At 43.1% G+C, this 17,802-nt stretch overlaps 1 protein-coding gene across 15 annotated transcripts in view; it reads right to left on the bottom strand.

Annotated features, from left to right (window-relative positions):
- Positions 1 to 17,802, bottom strand: part of NCOR1 (nuclear receptor corepressor 1) — a 238,392-nt gene that overhangs the window by 6,239 nt on the left and 214,351 nt on the right. For 10 of the 15 annotated variants that reach the window (XM_023764861.1, XM_023764867.1, XM_023764864.1 and 7 more), the window contains 7 exons: positions 17,290 to 17,783; positions 14,718 to 14,846; positions 14,167 to 14,315; positions 13,791 to 14,014; positions 6,695 to 6,835; positions 4,514 to 4,656; positions 361 to 414 (listed from right to left, as the gene is read on the bottom strand). In XM_023764861.1, the coding sequence (XP_023620629.1) occupies positions 361 to 414; positions 4,514 to 4,656; positions 6,695 to 6,835; positions 13,791 to 14,014; positions 14,167 to 14,315; positions 14,718 to 14,846; positions 17,290 to 17,783 (1,334 nt within the window). The remainder of the gene's footprint in view (positions 1 to 360; positions 415 to 4,513; positions 4,657 to 6,694; positions 6,836 to 13,790; positions 14,015 to 14,166; positions 14,316 to 14,717; positions 14,847 to 17,289; positions 17,784 to 17,802) is intronic. The other 5 variants (XM_023764870.1, XM_023764871.1, XM_023764865.1 and 2 more) reach the window with 4 other exon arrangements.

The raw sequence follows: 17,802 nt of genomic DNA, 5'->3' as shown, positions 1-17,802 counted from the left end.
CACTGAGTACACCACTAAGAGCCCACACAAAGACCATCTAAATCCACCAATAACTCAAGGAAATGTGTTTTTCTTGGCTAAATGACTGTCACCCACTTGTGCTTAAGTTACTAAGACAGTTTTCTTCTCTTTCGTTTCCTAGGTTCTATGCTGTTCTTTAATCGTTTTCTCTTTGTTCACTTATCTTTTCAACATGTATTTATTGAATCTCAATTCACTGTTTATTGCTATCTCCTTGATTAAATTACGAGCGGTTAATCATTTTTGTTAGTGAAGTAGTCCCCTAGGATGCAGTCCGTACTCCATACATATTTGTTGGATTGACTGCTATCATACCAATTTCATTGCAAATAATCTTACCTGAGGTAGTGACTGCTGGCAGGTTAAAGATCTCAGTTCCTGGCTGAGCAGCTGCTGTATTTAAATAAACATTCAAGTTAATTGAAATATGATAATCATGTACATCAAAAAATGATAGTCTCAAAAAAAATCCCACAATAAAATTGACTGTTTTCTTTTCCATGATCTCAACTTTATTTTTCACCCATTAATATAAAGTGAAAGAAATAATCTTTTTAAAGAAAGGAAATCAGGAAAATTTGGGGTGAGGTAGGAAAATCAAACAGGACCAATACAACACAGCAGAAGGAAAGAGACTGCACTGCTGGAGAAACACCAGCAGGAGAGGCGCTATCAGAATCGGAGTCCAGGCTTGCTGGAGAAGGAAGTGTGGCTTAGACGACTCTTGCAGATGGATGTCAACAAGCTTGAGGCAGCCTGAGATGAGATCCGGGCAAAGGCAGCTTAATGAGTAGTATGAAAAGGACGCTGTGTTTCCCTACCATGGTTAACTGGAAACTTTGTCAATTACCAGGATCAGACACACATTCTGCCTGGTGATTCTTTTCATTCCTGCTAACTACAATCTCTAATTTGTATAGTTTGAATGACAACAGCTGGGACAACCTGGGAACTACCTATAAAAAGCACTGTGCCAGAAACAAGGAATTTGGTAACATAAATGGTGTTTTTCATCATGTCCCCCAACTTCATGTAAACAACTGGAAAAAGAAAGAAGAATGTAAGAAGTGGGTGGCTAAACAAATGGTGTCCCGGAGAAGATTCTGGATGAGACCTTAGGAGGATGGATTCTTTCCAAGAGATGAAACCTATCTGTGAAGATGCGGGGAGGAAGGGTGCATGTGCCTAGAAATAAACTCGTCATCAGAGAGCTTTAAACTGGCAAGAGGGGAGACCTATCTTCAGAAAGAACTATAAAACAATAACTGAGGACAGTCAATTTACTAATGAGCCAGGTAAACACTCAACCTGAAATAACAAAGTGATAATAAATACAGCTTTGTAGTTTCACAAAAGTTTGTGAAACAGGACTCATTCATTCATTTTACAAGCATTTACTGAGCAATTATTTGATTGAATCATTAAAAAATCACCTTATTGATCAAAAATGGTCAGGTGAAAACAATTTCATGTCCTGTAGCCAGTGGCAATACTGTAGGATACTGGACATAAAAGGCACTTCTTTTACCTACTGAGCTTCCAGTTCAGTGAGAATCACGTGGGTAGCTTAGTAAAAGCACCAATTTCCTTCCTAGGCTCCTGTTATTCACATAGTGAAGGAGCAACCAGGAAGTTGTGATGGATACGATATGAAAGTTTGGACCTCCAACTTAAAACTGCTGATCTTTCTCAGTGATACTTCTTGGTCAGAACTGAATGTGCCTTGGAGTCCCATGAGGCTCCTGGCTCCTCAGTACCAGCGATTTTCAACTGGTGTGCCACTGCGGGACTTTCTAAAACATGCAACACCTGACTATTAGTCAGGGCACTGACTTCTTTTCCCTTACATTGTCAAATAAAAAATGACGACAGCCAACACAACAATAGCTGTTTGGTAGGAATGAATCAAAATCATACCTATTTTTTTTTTGTCAGATTGGCAAAAAGTATTTTTTGGTGTGCCGTAGAATTTTAATTAGTTTATGTGTGTCATGAGATCAAAAAAGCTGAAAATCGCTGCTTAATATAATTCCTTAATTGTCCCGTTCCACAATCAAACTGAGTTCTTGCAATAAAACAAAAATAACCCATACTTAAGCAATTTTGTTAGTTCTGTGGCCTTAACACATTAATACGTTTTATCTTCCATACTTGTTTCATTATACATTTTCAGAAAGTGGAGACCATCTGTCATTTCAAAAGCACTCAACGTAGTAGCTCAATAAGTAGTTAAATTAATGAATGAGAGAGCTACTCCTAAGGACAGTGGAAAACTTAAGGGAAGAAAACTATAAAGTGGACTTCTTTAATTCATATGGGGCATTTTCCTGTCGAGCATTCCTTTCCCACTGAAACACAACACAAAGACTGGAGAGGATGAGTGCAAACCATACACACATGAAACAATGCTTGGCTGCGCTAAGCCCGTATGTCTCCACGCTCCAACAGACTCATGGCTGGGTTCTGAGAGTCAGAAAACAAGGGCACCATATTTTTGCTGGTGACATTTGAGGAGCTGAAAATAACAGATGAAATGACTAAAGCTTGAAGACAGATTAATGTAATTATACTATTTTTTAAAAAGGAAAAAAGATACCTGTAAGCTGGTAGCAATCCTGGTCAACATTCTAAAAATATTGATCTTTTAGATGATTTTTTGCCACTTAAGATAATCTGCTAATTAAGAGCCAGGGTAAGTTCACAAATAATAAGTGGCAATGAGCTCATCCTTTTCCCCTTGGACATTCAGCCTTTACTAGTCACCAACTGTCACAGATGCAAACACACATCCACCTGGCAGTTTACTGTTCATACCCACAGTTTCTTTTAAGAGTCAGGAGACTAGATCCTAGATCACAGAAAAAAAGGAGACTGTGGTATACACAGAGTTCTGCAAGACATTCGACAAAGTTTCTATGTCACTGGATATACTTGAGGAAAAGTGGATAAGTAAGACTGAGCGATAGTATAAGGGAGTGTGCCAAACAACACAGTGTGAGGACGGTCCTGATTAATGATGCTTATCAACCCAGAGGAAAGGTTTGGGTGCCAGAGCTGTATCCTAGTGGATGTTTGCCAATGATCTCGGTAATCCTATATAATAATCCTATATAATAAAAGGGTAATATGCAAAATGACCCTAGCGGCAGAACGACCACTTGACCAGTCACTATGAGGCACACTGACCACCTCTCAGTCCCTTTCCCTGGCCGTCAGGCTCCGATCACCCGATGGCAAATGAGGAACCAGGGGTGGGTGGCGGGGGATGTGGGTGGTGCCAGGCCAAGGCCCCCACCCTGCTGGTCACACCACACACAGAGGGTGACTTGGGGCAGGGGCGGGGCCGGCGAGCAGGTGGGAACGGCCAACCTCTCGGTCCCTCCCCTGGCCAGCAGGCTCTGATTGCCTGATGGTGAACAGGAAACCAGGGGTGGGTGGTGGGGGGCGGGGCGTAGGGGGGGGCTTGCAGGCCTAGGGACTGTACCCGTGTACGAATTTCATGTGCTGGGCCTCTAGTGATGCTATAAGTACAGAACTAAGTGGGACCCACAGCCCCATTCCTTCCTTACTGATTATGTAACTTGCACCAGTTAATAAACCTCTGAGTCCCAGTTTTCTCAACTACAAAGTGGAGATAATATGTAGTAGCATGTAAGGTTGTTGAGAGGATTAAGTTAGTATGTATACATACATACAACATACACAGGTACATACATGCTTAGCGCAGTGTCAAGAGCATAGTAAGTGCTATAGCTATAACTTTCTACCATTATTATTGATGTGATTGTATTCCTAGCTGGTGGGTTTATCAGATCTGCAGATGGATGCTGAATGACTGGATTGAGGTCCAGAAAAAGCCAGAATGAAGAAAGCACAGATTGCATCACCCTGTACTTGGAGCCAGTTAACTGCACAAGGACAGCAAGGGGCAGGTATGAACCAAGAGCAGCACATCAAGGGACCTTGATATTTATATCGATACTAAGTGCGCTATAACTTCACAGTACACAGGTTGCTAAAAACCCTAATACAATCTTAGACTCTTAATAATGAGGACTCTCCGAGAACCTACTGAAAGGCTAAGCGAGAGAAAACGTCTCAGTGGAGAGCCACTGAGATGGGCCGTGTGAGGAACCACTGTGGATATTGACAGCGATGAGAATACTCAAAGGACATGACCTGTCTTCAAGTAGCTGAAGAGAGGTCAGGTAGAGACCAGTGGGCAAGAAACTATGGAATGCTAACCCAGCCCCAAATCAGAAAAAAGTTTCCTAGAATCAGCACTTATTAAAAGAGAAAATGGGTAGCTTCAGAATGCAGTAAGTTCTTGCTCCCTAATAGAAAAATCTTCATTCACTGGCAGACATTTGAGAAGGAACTTTAGATACATGCCTATAAGAGCCTAAACACAAGAATTACACAAGAGGCAACATTGGAGATATCATTATCAATGCGTGCTTTATTGGGGGTTTATGAAAGAAATCCCACTTACCCATATCAGAGTCACCTCCACCAGAGGAGTTCAACTTACGAAAAATCTCCTGCTTCTTTGATTTAACCATGGGTGACGTGTTTTCAAGCTTGGTGAAGAATGAAGGCAAGTAGCTTATACTCCCGGGTGAGCGGGAATCATTCCTGTTGGGAACACAGTTGTCTATTATTATCATGAACTCCTAACCTGGGGGACTTTCCTATCAATGATAACAACAGTCAGCGTATTTGGGAAAACTACTACCTCCCTGTTTGGTGTGTGGTTGGTTACAACCCTAACGAGCAACATGTGACCACAAGCCAGTTAGTACATCAGATTTGAGGACACAAAGATGAAATCATAAAATGAGGACTGGAATGGAGATCATCCAAAACAAGGATTCTTAACAAAGAATGAATAAGCAGCAAACATTAACAGAAAAACGAAGAACCAGCTCACGACGCTGTATGCATAACAGCACAAACACTGACATGTTTAGGTACCACATGAACTGTAAACTATTTTACTAGCAGAATTACTCTAAAGTACAATAAAATGATAATGAGTAGCACACTTGCCTATAAAATAGTAAGAGTTCAGACCTGAGCAATCAACATTGGACCTGAACAGAGTAACTACCTGTAGAAATTGCTGCGATCATTTCAGAGCCTCCTACCGGATGGGCTGCTTCCTGTAAAGGGTTTCATATTTCACTGGAAGCTTCCTACACAAACATTTAAAGACAAGTGTCTTCTAACAGCTCAAGATACCAGGATCTAACTGGAACCAGAGCTGGAGATAATAGTCTGGTCATGGGGTTCTTTCATTATCCAAACATGAGAACATGTCTGAAGCTACTATTTGCCAAGAAAGATGAATGAAGTGATAGAAAAATGAAATGTCCTAAAAAAAATACATAAACTTAGGAGAATACATAATTTCATCTAAAATCATTCCCTCTTCAAAAATGAATTTTCTTCCTCTCATTGAAAAGTACCAACATCTGTTTGTTTGCCTATGAATATCCTATATAATAAAACCCTAATATGCAAATTGACCAAATGGCGGAATGACCAGTTGCTATGACGTGCACTGACCACCAGGGGGCAAATGCTCAATGCAGGAGCTGCCCACTAGTGGTCAGTGCGCTTGCCAGCTGTGAACCCAGCTTCTGGGGGAGGGGTCCTGGACTGCGAGAGGGTGCAGGCCAGGCTGAGGAATACCCCGCCCCCCCATTCGTGCACTGGGCCTCTAGTGTATTGTAAGTAAATAACTTACAACACACTGAAAGAAATGCACTAACAGTCTGGAGTGAGAAGACCTTGGTTTAAACCAGGCTCCCCCTCTTCCTTGATTTGACAGTGGGCAGATCATGTATTCACCCTCTAAGGGCCCCAGTGGAAGGTGTCACAGGGTGACGTGGCAGGAAATGAGATGAGTAGTAAAAGCCTGATCATAAAGGAACCCAAAGGCCATGCTAATGAATTAGTGCTTGCCTCCGAGTTTTATTTTTAAAAAACATATTTTTATTGATTTCAGAGAGGAAGGGAGAGTGAGAGAGAGAAACATCAATGAAGAGAGAGAATCATTGAGTGGCTGCCTCCTACCGCCCCTCCCCCTCCCGCCCCCCGCACCAGGGATCGAACTAGCAACCAGGAATCGAACCATGACCTTCTGGTTCATAGGTCAACGCTCAACCACTGAGTGGGCTGCCTCTGTGAGTTTTAGACAAATCACTCTGCAGAAGTGGACTGGAGAGGCACCAAATCAAAGATGTCTAATCCAAATGGGAGTTCCAGTAATCCACAGGGCTGAGTTACGGTCAGAAGTAGCTAAGAAAAAATAATGGAAAGCAGTCTGGCACAGGTGCTCATCCTTAACTTCCCTCCATATGCAGTCTGCAAGGCTTGTACATGGTAAGCACTCAAATGGTGGTTAAATTCAGTAGGTGACCACACAGACATCACGGTTTAAAAGAAAGATCCAAAAGGACTTAATTTTAAGAAGAATAATGAACAATTTTTTTTCTATAACTTACGTAAGTATAACAATTCTTTCATTAAAATCTATTAGTATTAGGTCTTCTCCTGACATACAACCCCAAAGAGAAGGCACTGACTTTAAGGAAGATGGAAAGGCACTGAACACCCACAGACACATTCATGAATGGGCGCTGCCAGTGAGGAAGTGCCTGCTGCTCACCTCTGCTCTGCGGGCTCCGCTCCTCGCTGAGACAGTAGCAGCATGCTGTCCTGCTTCTCATGCACAACTGGAACCTGGGGCGGGGAGATGGGTTCGTAGGGCTCTGAAGAGACATGACTCCTCTCTGGGGATTTTCCAGGCCTAATAGTGTAACATATAAAATATTAGATTGTGCTCCTAGGGCTCACCTACAGTTCACCTACAGCTTACTCTCAACAAAAACTAGTCAACTCATTACTTCATTCAGCAGAAAAGGAACAAAAGTTGCCAATTTATACCAGAAAAAAGAGTTTCCTTAGGTATTCACTATATACACGGTTATAAAAAAAAGTCTTTTACTGCTGGATTATCCATGCATGCCGGCCGGACTTGGGAATCGCATCACAAACAGCACAAGGGACAGACAGCAGCCGAGGCTCTGGCAGGAGGTCCGTCCGTGCTTCGGCATCAGTCCCACATCCACCCAGAGCCAGCTCCTGGTGGCCCTCAGGGGTTTACTGCTGACTTTGAGTCATGTCCTCCCAGGTCTTTCCCCATTCAGTGAACAGATAAAGGACTTGAGCACTACACCGAAACCTAAGGAGTTTGTCCACCGAGTCAAGACAGGCTCCAGTCACAGCAGCTCAGAGACAAGCGGTCCTCCGAGACTTAATGTTCTTGCTTTGGATACCATGTTGGTGGGATAATGTGAGATAAATACACCAAAACAAGTTTTTGGCTTGGTGGTTATTCATATTAAGACATACCCAGGACCTTTAACATCTGCTTTTATTACTATTATAGTGAAGTTTAAATAAATAAATATATATAACTTATATATATATTACTTGTGATTTCCTTTCCCAATCAACCCTACCCAATTCTTATAGGTAGCCATTTTTTACCATTTTTCTTTTCTTTGATGGTTGGTTATGTCTAAAACTAAATAATCATACCTTTCTTGATTTATAAAACTTGAAACAGTATCTATCTACTGCCTTCCATGAAAGATAAAGAACTTACTACCTTTTCTATTTTGCTACCATTTTATTTTAAACTGTAAAACCAAGTATTTGACTAAAACCAATGAGAGAAGTGTAATAATTTTCATTCAAATGCACAGTTGTAGTAATGTAGGAATTACAAGTGAAAAAGTAAAATGAATTTTCTTTTCATAAATGTCACCAACTGCTCAAAGCCTGCTACACGATACTTTGCATCGAGAACGAGCCATGGCTAGGCTCTGCGAGCTTTACATTTTCCTTGGATAACTGAATTTCTTTTCTTTTGGTTAAAAGAGAATAAGAGTGTTTTCATCTTATCTTTAACATTTTTTTTAAATATTTTTATTGATTTTTTACAGAGAGGAAGAGAGAGGGATAGAGAGTCAGAAACATCGATGAGAGAGAAACATCGACCAGCCGCCTCCTGCACATCTCCCACTGGGGGTGTGCGCACAACCAACGCACATGCCCTTGACCGGAATCGAACCCGGGACCCCTCAGTCCGCAGGCCGACGCTCTATCCACTGAGCCAAACCGGTCTCGGCTCATCTTATCTTTAACATCATCCAGCTTCTTGACATGATTATGTCCGAGACTTGCTTCAAAACAATCTAGTTTGAGGACGGGCAAGTGGGGATAAAATAAAGCTGGCCCTACACTGGTGATTACTGAAGCTGGACAATGGGTACATGCATGCATATCACACTATTCTCTCTACTTTTGTATATGTTTGAAAAAATACCACAATAAGGGTGTGTTTTTTTTTAATGAAGACCATTCAGCTTAAATTATTTGTACTTCTTTCTTAATATATATATTTTTATTGATTTCAGAGAGGAGGGGAGAAGGAGAGATAGAAACATCAATAGTGAGAGAGAATCATTGATCAGCTGCCTCCTGCATGCCCCCTACTGGGGATTGAGCCCGCAACCTGGGAATGTGCCCTGACCTGCAATCGAAAGGTGACCTCCTGGTTCATAGGTCAACACTCAACTACTGAGCCATGCCAGCCGGGCTATTCGTATTTATGTTCTTTGCTAACTTGAGGGTTTGGCAGGCAGGTTGGAGAAGCACCTCTGCTACAAGTTGGGGAAAGACTCAGAACTTGGACAGAAAGGGTGGGAGTAAGGGCAGCAGAGAAGAAATGGCCTGTGAGGAGACCCCAAAAGCAACATGGCACGATCTGGTTGCCATAGACATTTCGAAATAAAAGACGGATCGTCGGCCTAATGTAGTTCTAGCAGGATGGAAAGCTTTAAAACCAGAACAAGTTCCACCTGATACCCTCGGCTCTCCCAGTGGACACATCAACAGATTCAGGGAAGCCCTCTGGAATTTCATCCTATGCTGGGTGCTGTCCCCACCTCACACAGAATGAAGGCCAAGATCATCCTCAGGTGAGGGTCATAGGGGCAATCAAAGGCCTCATGTGGAACTCACCACCACTGGTCCTCCAGAAATAAAGAGGGTAATTGCTTCAGTGGACACACAGAATGTGCCCTAATATAGCAGTCGCCAACCTTTCAGACCTCACGGACCACAGTGGTCCGCGGACCACCGGTTGGCGACTGCTGCCCTAATATATGGTTATCTTCAGAAACTGTCTGGCTCCCCAGTGCTAGAGGCAGCTATGGAGGCCAGACTGTAATGGTCAGCAAGTCCCCCTTGTTCTGTAAATTGGGTGCTCCCACCACCAGAAGTATGAGGTCTTCATCTCCCCAATCCCAAAAACATACTGGGCATTAACATCTTGCAAAGCCAGACTTTACAAACCTCTGTCAGGGAATTCGCCTTTAAGTACAAGTAAATCAGTACCAAGAGGCAATGCCAACTGGGAGCCGGTTAGTTTACTGGTCCCTTTAACAGACCAGTGTGGCCAGTAAAAAGCCTGATGGCTCTTAAAGAATGGACAGATTATGGAGAGCTAAATAAAGTAGTGTCCCCTATTCATATGGCTGTGCCTAATATTGCCACTATATTACATAATTTGGCTAGGGTTCTAGAAACACAGGCTATACTGGACCTCACCAATGTCTTTTTTTTGTTTTGTTCTCAATCCTTGCCCAAGGATATTTTCCCATTGATTTTTAGGGAGAGTGGAAGAGCGAGGGAAGGACAGAGAGAAATATCAATGTGAGAGAAACACATCGATTGGTTGCCTCCTGCACGAGCCCCGACCAGGGCCCAGGCTGGGGAGGAGCCTGCAACCAAGGTAAGTGCCCTTGACCAGAATCGAATCTGGGACCCTTTGGTCCGCATGCCAATGAGCCAAACCGGCGAGGGCTGGCCAATGTCTTTTTTAGCATGCCCCTGGCTGCTGGGTCCCAAGATCAATTTGCCTTTCCTGGGAGGGTCAACATGGACTATCCCAGTGCTTCCTCCAGGCTCTCTACATAGCTCCACCATATTCAATGGACTGGTGACCATGGTTTGTCACTGCCTTCTTTCCCAACCCCAGTGAAATGGGCCCGTGACATTGATGACATAAATGTTAATCTGTTAAGATTTGCCGATGCTGCAGAAAATCCTGTGTGCTTTACTGGACCACCTGCAACGAGATGATGGGCAGTGAATCCGCAGAAAATTCAAAGTCCAGGCACTGCTCTAGAGTTCTTGGGAGTTGTATGGTTGGGTAAGATCCACACCGTCCCTGAGGCCGTCATAGATAAAGTACAAGCCTACCCCACACCAAAAACCGTGAGAGGTACTGGGATACTGGTGAACATTCATACCCCACTTACAATGCCTTTGCCCAGACTCCTGCACTGAGTAAATGGCGTGACGACCCACAGCAGAGTCCATTGTCCAATGGCTCCCTGTCTTTAGAGATGCAACCACTATTAGGCCCATTGAATACACAGACCTGCCAAAGGCCCTGCTCCCATTTCCATGTTGGCCCTGTAACCTGTCAAACAGGAACAGGGGACATCTGAGCTGGAGCCTGGTACACCAAATGCTCGAGCCAGGGTAATCTACCCACTTGGAGGGCAGTTGTTATCCAACCATCCACTGACACTATCTGGATAGGAACAGGAACGAACCACAGTAGCCAAGTGGGCTAAAGAGCTGTGCGGTTAGTGATCACACATGAGCCCTGGCCACTAATCCTATGCACTGACAGTTGAGCTGTTTTAAAATGACTGAATCTATGGCTCTGACAATGGGAAAAGGAGGGGTGGATGATTATAAATAAACCTTTATGGGGGCCAAGAGATGTGGAAAAACATTTGGGCTCTCCTACAAGAGCCCAAGGCAGACCTCATTGTACTGGTATTCCATGTCCCTGCCCATAGGGTATCTCCACCCCCAGGTAACCAGGAAGCACAAGTCTTGGCAAAAATATGCACTTTAGCAACTGACCTGTCAGCTGACATGGCGGACTGGTTACACCAGAGGAGTGGGCACTACAGTGACTCAATAGCATGGCACATATTTAAGGAGGCAAGGCTGCCTTTAAAATATAGTATCTGGCCCTGGCTGGTTTTGCTCAGTGTTCAGAGCATCAGTCCACACACTGAAGGGTCTCGGGTTCAATTTTTGGTCAAGGGCATGTACCTGGCTTGCAGGTTCGCTCCCCACCTCCGACTGGGGTGCATGCGAGAGGTAAACCAGTCGATGTGTCGATGTTTCTCCCTCTTTCACTCTCTCCCTCGCTCTCTTTAACCCTCCCCTTCCCTTCTACTCTCTCTGAAAAGCAATGGAAAAAATACCCACAGGTGGGGATTAACAAGAAAATACAGTGATCTGGTTGATGCAGTTGTGTCCTACCCTGTTTTTTCCAACAACACCCTGGACAACAACCACAAGAATCTAGGGCCGTCCACTAAAGCCCTCAATGGATAAGGGACTGGCACACTGACTACACAGGCCCTCTCCCCTTGAGTGAGGGCTCCAATATGCTCTGGTGTGTGTCCACACTGACTGGTTTAACTCAGGCCCTCTCATGTGAGCGAGCTAATCAAGTTGCCACTGTAAAGGGACTAGAAAAGTTAAGCACTATGTATGGGCACTCCCATCGAATACATAGGGTCAAATTTCAAAGGCCATGATGTACAGGAATGGGTACAAGAACAAAATATTAAATGGAAAGTACACCTCCCATAAAACCAGAGGCAGCCAGGCAGGTGGAATGAAACAAATGGTGTTCTTAAACAACAGATAAAGTTAGTGATTACAAAACCTACTTTGGCTGGGTGGGCAAAGATAAGGACCTTCCCAGGCGTTAACACATTTAAATGCTCAACCCGTGGGGCCTATTGCCCTATATACCAGATTAGGAACTCAGGCTGAAACACCTAATACAGTAAACGCATGAAAAACAAAGGATGTAGCAATAGTCCCGATGCTTGAAATGGATCAACAGCTATGATACTAAGGACACTGAGCCCTATTGTCCCTGGGAAGGGGACCGCTTACTGGAATTTGTAGTGGGACGTCCCACCCAGATAGATCAGTTCCTTCACACCCACTGGTGGGGAGAAACCCCTCAACCTCGGGCAGGATCCTGTTATTCTAATGCAATCAGAACCTGTGGAGACACACTAGATATGGACTGAGCCATGCACCATTAAAACGGGAGAAAATAGGGGCCCTGGTCTGGTATATCCCCCCCTATTCACCTCTTTACATCAGAGAGCACCTCCCCATGACAGATAGCACCACCTCCCCTGGCCAACATGTAGAGTTTACAGAGCCTTGCCAAGTTCCCAAGGCTGGGGCACATTAACATCTAAGTTCAGGCTAAAAGTATAATGCTTATAGAAGACGACCTCCCAACTCAAGTCCCAACTAAATATTTGTCTTTCTGACCTTACACTTCTGCTATTCCTGTGGCATGGAGTTACAGCATTTTATTTTTAATACCAGATGAGTCTGCCAAATTCTCCTCTTTACTATTACCCACATTAAAAACCAAGTGAACGCTTTGAGTGACCTACCCACAAGCTGAGGAGACTATTAACACATTGGCTTGGATGTTGGGGGGCATGGTAGAAAAAACTGTTACTAACACTTGGAGTATTTCTTTTAATTTGCCTTTTTTCTTGTATGTGGCTATATTGTGGCTGTAGGCTATGTCTCCAATGTGTCCAAATTGGCAACCAAGCAAGCTACTTCCATGTTAAAACCTCTGTTGACCACTTAGGGTACATCGTGGAAGAGGGGTGCATGAGATTATAAGAGCCAGCTTCGAGGAGTGGAGTGTGAAGGAGAGGCTGTCCTAAGGCATGGCCTGCTGCCTGACCTGTGAGCTGGAACCAAGATGAGGGGAGTTGGGGGGTGGGGAGGAGAGATTGCTTCTCTCAAACCTCCATTGGAAACTGTCTGCTCATAATCAATGTTTGCTCTGATATAAACCAGTACCCCTCCTTGCCTCCTACAACATGCTGGGACCTGGAACAAGCCATTGTCCTGACCTGGTCGAGCATGTGCTGTCCCATAGCACTCATGTGACTATCCCCCACTTCACCCTATGTAATTCTCTGGCACTTGCCAAGCAGTACAAGAATCCACTTCATCTTGCAGACAGCCAGCACATGCTTTGTACACAAGTTTCCCTTAAAAAACTCTACTAATTACCAAACTGGAATGGTCAGCCTCTTTCTTTGGTCTTTTCCTGCCCTCTGCTTACAGAGGTAGATTTTCAGTCCTAGGACCTTCCTCTGGGTCTGCATGTACTAACAACACTGGGTAAGAAAAAGTGCTCTTTACGAGATGGCCCTGTCATATCAAATGTGTTAGCTCTCATGGCCTCATTTTCAGTATTTAATGCCAGCTTCCTAAACATCTGTTGCTGCTAACTCAATAGAAACCACTGAGAGAGAAAAATGATCCCAAGTATCCCTACATTACTACCAAACTACACATTCTTCATAACTACCTTTGCAAACCCACAAACAGAATGTAGCAATCAACTTCTGAATACACATTAAAAATATATAGTATCAATTGCCCAATCAGTGGACATTCCAAGAGTAAAAGAGAAAAAACCCTCATTTCTAAGAAATGAAGGTAAATAAACATCAGATGTAAGAAATGAATGCCCTATCTTATAGATATATTAAAGTAGTCTTACTGTTGGGAAATTTCCATATGTTGTGAAATAAAGACCATACCTTCCCCTGGATTTGTCCACAAGATTTTCTGGAGAGACCCTTGAACCTGGTCTTTGGTGGTGGACAGACTGAGACTGGGATTCTGGGCTGTAATGATTTGATGTTTTAGTCCTCACAGGTGTAGACACCAAAGCAGATGGTGAATTTTGGAATGTTGAAGTGGAAGGCTGCTGGGGAGGCTGGGAGGAAACTTGATTTCTAGCAAAATCTTGTGTGATAATTTGCTGTGAATAAGAAAAAAAATTAATTAAATTCACTGAGTACTTGGGAAAAAAATGTAGCAGTGAAAAACCTAGACATCATTACTGTGATTCTATGTGAAATGTGCCTTCTTTATGATAAAAATAAGGAAAATTAATAATAATAAAAAACTTACACAGATGTGATCAGCAAGTGTGATGAGTCTGTGGGTCCTGGGCACTTGCCCCTCAGCCTGTGAAGTGGGGGGCAGCTGCTGCTGCGGAGACGGTGACTCCTGCTGGGGTCGATAGTGATGTAATGGTCCTTCATACTGTCTGGCTTCAGCTGATAGAGGAAAGACAGATGTCTTACACCTTATCAAAGATCAAACAAAACTCAGAGGAACACTTAAAGGGATGTAGTACATATCTCTAAACAAAATTCATATCTTAATTTTGAAGAAAAATATTTATTTACTGAATAAATAATCTAAAGGACTAATATAAAATAAAAATTGAAATCGTAAGTGAGCAAAACAAAATTAATACCAACTATTTACTATATCATTAAAATATAATAAGCAAATGAATTATCAAATAATAGCTTAAAATAGTTTTTCATTAATGTAGATTACTCTAAAACAAAACCAATAAAACAAATTTTTTCTTATGCTCTGGACAGACAACTAGAAGCAAATGATAAATGCAAATATGAAAACATATAAACTGGTGGCTAAAAAAGACATACTTTCTGCTTGATTTGCCTTCACAACCTCTGGCTGATAGGCCTGTGGTTTCTCTGGAGGTGGTGCGGGGGAGCTGGCAGGGCTTATCACCTCAATAGCATCGCCAGGTGTTTCATACCGGTGAGAAGATACTTCAAGAGAAAAAAAGAATCTTATTTTAAAACTAACCCTATGAAAAGTTTCAGAAGTCCAAGTTCTTCAAATCTATTTGCATATTTTCATTTTTTATTCTCAGAAATGTTCACCCAGATTAGTGATAAAAAAATAATGAGCTCAATGGATCATAATTGCTTCCTCGGTGTTCCTAATCTTGGTAGGAATTTTGGGCTCTAAGACCATTAGGTGAGGCAGAATAAAGAACAGATTTGTGACATTCTCCTAGGAGCTGGAAAAGAAAATCACCAGGAAACAAACACTCATTAGAACAAATTTAACAAATGAGAGAGTAGATCTCAACAGTTCACTGTTTCCAATAACTTTAATTCTATGGGGCAGTCAGCTCAGCTTGTAGAAAAACTTTGAGGTTACAAAGCTGCTTCATTACCATGATTTTAAAGCTACAGATTAAGTAACACGATATACTTATTTTCTCAAATCACTGTAGTATTGTTGACAGAAATTACTCCAATTTTTTTGCACCATGTCACATTGTGAAGATGAACAGAAATGGTAGGGAATGTGTGAAGGGAGGCCAATCACTCCCTTGGCAGAGAGGGAGCATGTCCGCACCAGAGAAGGGCCCCTGAGATGTGGCTCCTCATCTATGCAGTAGGGGTCCAGGCAGCTTGTCGAGTCCTGCCATGGCCTCAGAGCTGAGAATGGGGGAGAGGCAGATGTGACCTCCTACTTGGGAACCTTCTGACTTCTGAGTGCTCTTGGCATCTGCATACTGTACTAAGGAACCTGAGAAAACTGCCAGAGGCCCAAAGGATGTATGATCTTGGAATGATCAGCAAGTGTGACCAGTCAATGGGCCCTGGACACTGTACACAGATGGGAATGAATGCTCCTCCCAGGCCCCTGCCTGCTCCTCCAGTGCTCATCTGCAGCACAGCCCTTTCCTCCGACCCTTGCCAGGCCGTGGGAGTTACAGTTGCCTAAGTGCCAGGATACTCAGGAGAACAGGAACCTGGTAATTGGGATGAAAATTATCTTTGGGGAACAAAAATAAATCACTATACTTGCGACTTTTTATACACACTGGTACATATCACACGGTTTATGAGCCCACATCCTAACTCTGCTAACCACATCAAGCTAGTCAACAGAAACCTAATGCAACTGTGTCCATTTTGCTCTGAAAGCCTGAAGGGTGGGTGAAGGTTGTGCTTCACCTGAAGAGGGGAGGCTCTGACAGAAAAACTGAAAGCTACACTGAATAACAATAGCTAGTGGGCTTCATGAAAGTAATTTCCCTAATTAGAAAAAAACAAAACAAAGCAAAGCAAAAAACACCACACTCAGAAACACCAACACTCAGAAAAGAAGCCAGACTTTCTATTTTCAGACCTTTTGAAAGTCAAACTCCCGGAGCGAGGTTTGGTTTGTGCGTACTGAAAAGAAGTTCCCGGTGATTAGAGAACTGTGTGTGATGGCATTCAAAAAGCCACAGGTGGTCACCACGTGTGCGGGGACTTCCCTCCAAAGGGCCTATTCGTGGAACTGCAGAGCTTCCTCAGCACGTACAATACTACTGTGTGAATTTCCCTAATCCCAGGCCAAAGGAAGTCTCTGTCTACACAACTACCAAACTGCCCCCATCTCTCCAAAAACTGCAGGAATGGAGGAGATATTAACCCAAACAAATCAAAATCAGGCATGGAGGTAAAAATAATTGCACGCTGCATACTGATGCACCAGAAATCCTATTTTTTCCCATTATCTCCAAATCTACTCAATTTCATTAATGAAAACAACAGAGAGATGGCTATATATGGTTAAATTACTTCAAATATTTGCAGATGTTTGTGTAAAAACCTGTTTGTTCCTTCAGGAATTTTATAAAGAATTTAGGCAATAGTTAAAAATAAATTTAAAGTAACTTATCCAGCATTTTACTGTGGATTTGTGAATTCTTACAGACCTACAAAGTAGACATCAAAGTGACCAGACTTCATCAAAATCCACTTGCAGCCTACCAAAGACCAACACTAAGGCGGCCTCCCTTGTAAGAGGCTTTGGGGTATCAGCCTAAATACTGAGCCATATCCCAGAAAGCACTGCTTGAGGAATTAGGCCTCAGCAGCACAGAGCTGAATGACACATCTATCACCGTTCAGATGTCTGAAAATGTCAATAAGCTCTGCCCTTGGCCTATCTACTTTCCAACCTTAATAAAGAGCATAATTTTCTCATGCAAGATAACTTGAAAGGTATCCATAAGAAATGCTGACATTTAAGTAACCATAAAAACAGCAGAAGAGACATTATTGCACTACTAACCCACAAAACCTTTCTATTACATTTACTATCAAGATCAGGATTTTCTTTATGCCATATTGTTCTGCGTTGCCTAAGGAATAAAGTAATCTTTACTCAGATATCACATTGCAAAACTCAGATGGAGATACATACAGCTACTAGAAGAGTCTGAGCTTTGAGAGCCACGTTCCCTCGCATCCTTGTCCGAGGCAATTTGCCGGGTGATGATCACGTCTATGAAGTTAGCTGCAGTAATGGTAGTCTTCCCTCGGGTCCTTAGCTCTTCCTCATATCTGGATTTTGGAGGAGGCCCTTTATCTTTCCCAGCCTCAGAATAAACTACTGAAGAGTGAGGCTGGGGCTTGCCACTTGGAAAGGCTGAAGAAGTGTACAGACACTGAACAGGTCTCTTCTCCACCTCCAGGGTTTTCTGCTCTAGCTGCTGCTGTTCACTAACTGCTGCTGACCTGCTTCTCAAATTTTCTTCTAACCTGGCAGCTTCATGCTTACTCTCTTTTGTTTTGGAAACATCCATCTGGGGGGCAGAAGCTGCAGCATCCACAAGAGCAGCCAGGGCATCTGCAGCAGTGTTGTAGCGGGAGGTGGGCAGGCCTTGGCTTAGCGAAGGGCCCCCCGCAGGCAGTGGCCTGTAAATAAAACCAAACA

This window comes from Myotis lucifugus, unplaced genomic scaffold, assembly GCF_000147115.1.
Source record: "Myotis lucifugus unplaced genomic scaffold, Myoluc2.0 scaffold_355, whole genome shotgun sequence".
NCBI classification, from domain to species: domain Eukaryota; kingdom Metazoa; phylum Chordata; class Mammalia; order Chiroptera; family Vespertilionidae; genus Myotis; species Myotis lucifugus.
Note: the sequence above shows the minus strand (reverse complement) of the source record. Positions and strands in the feature narration are given on the sequence as shown.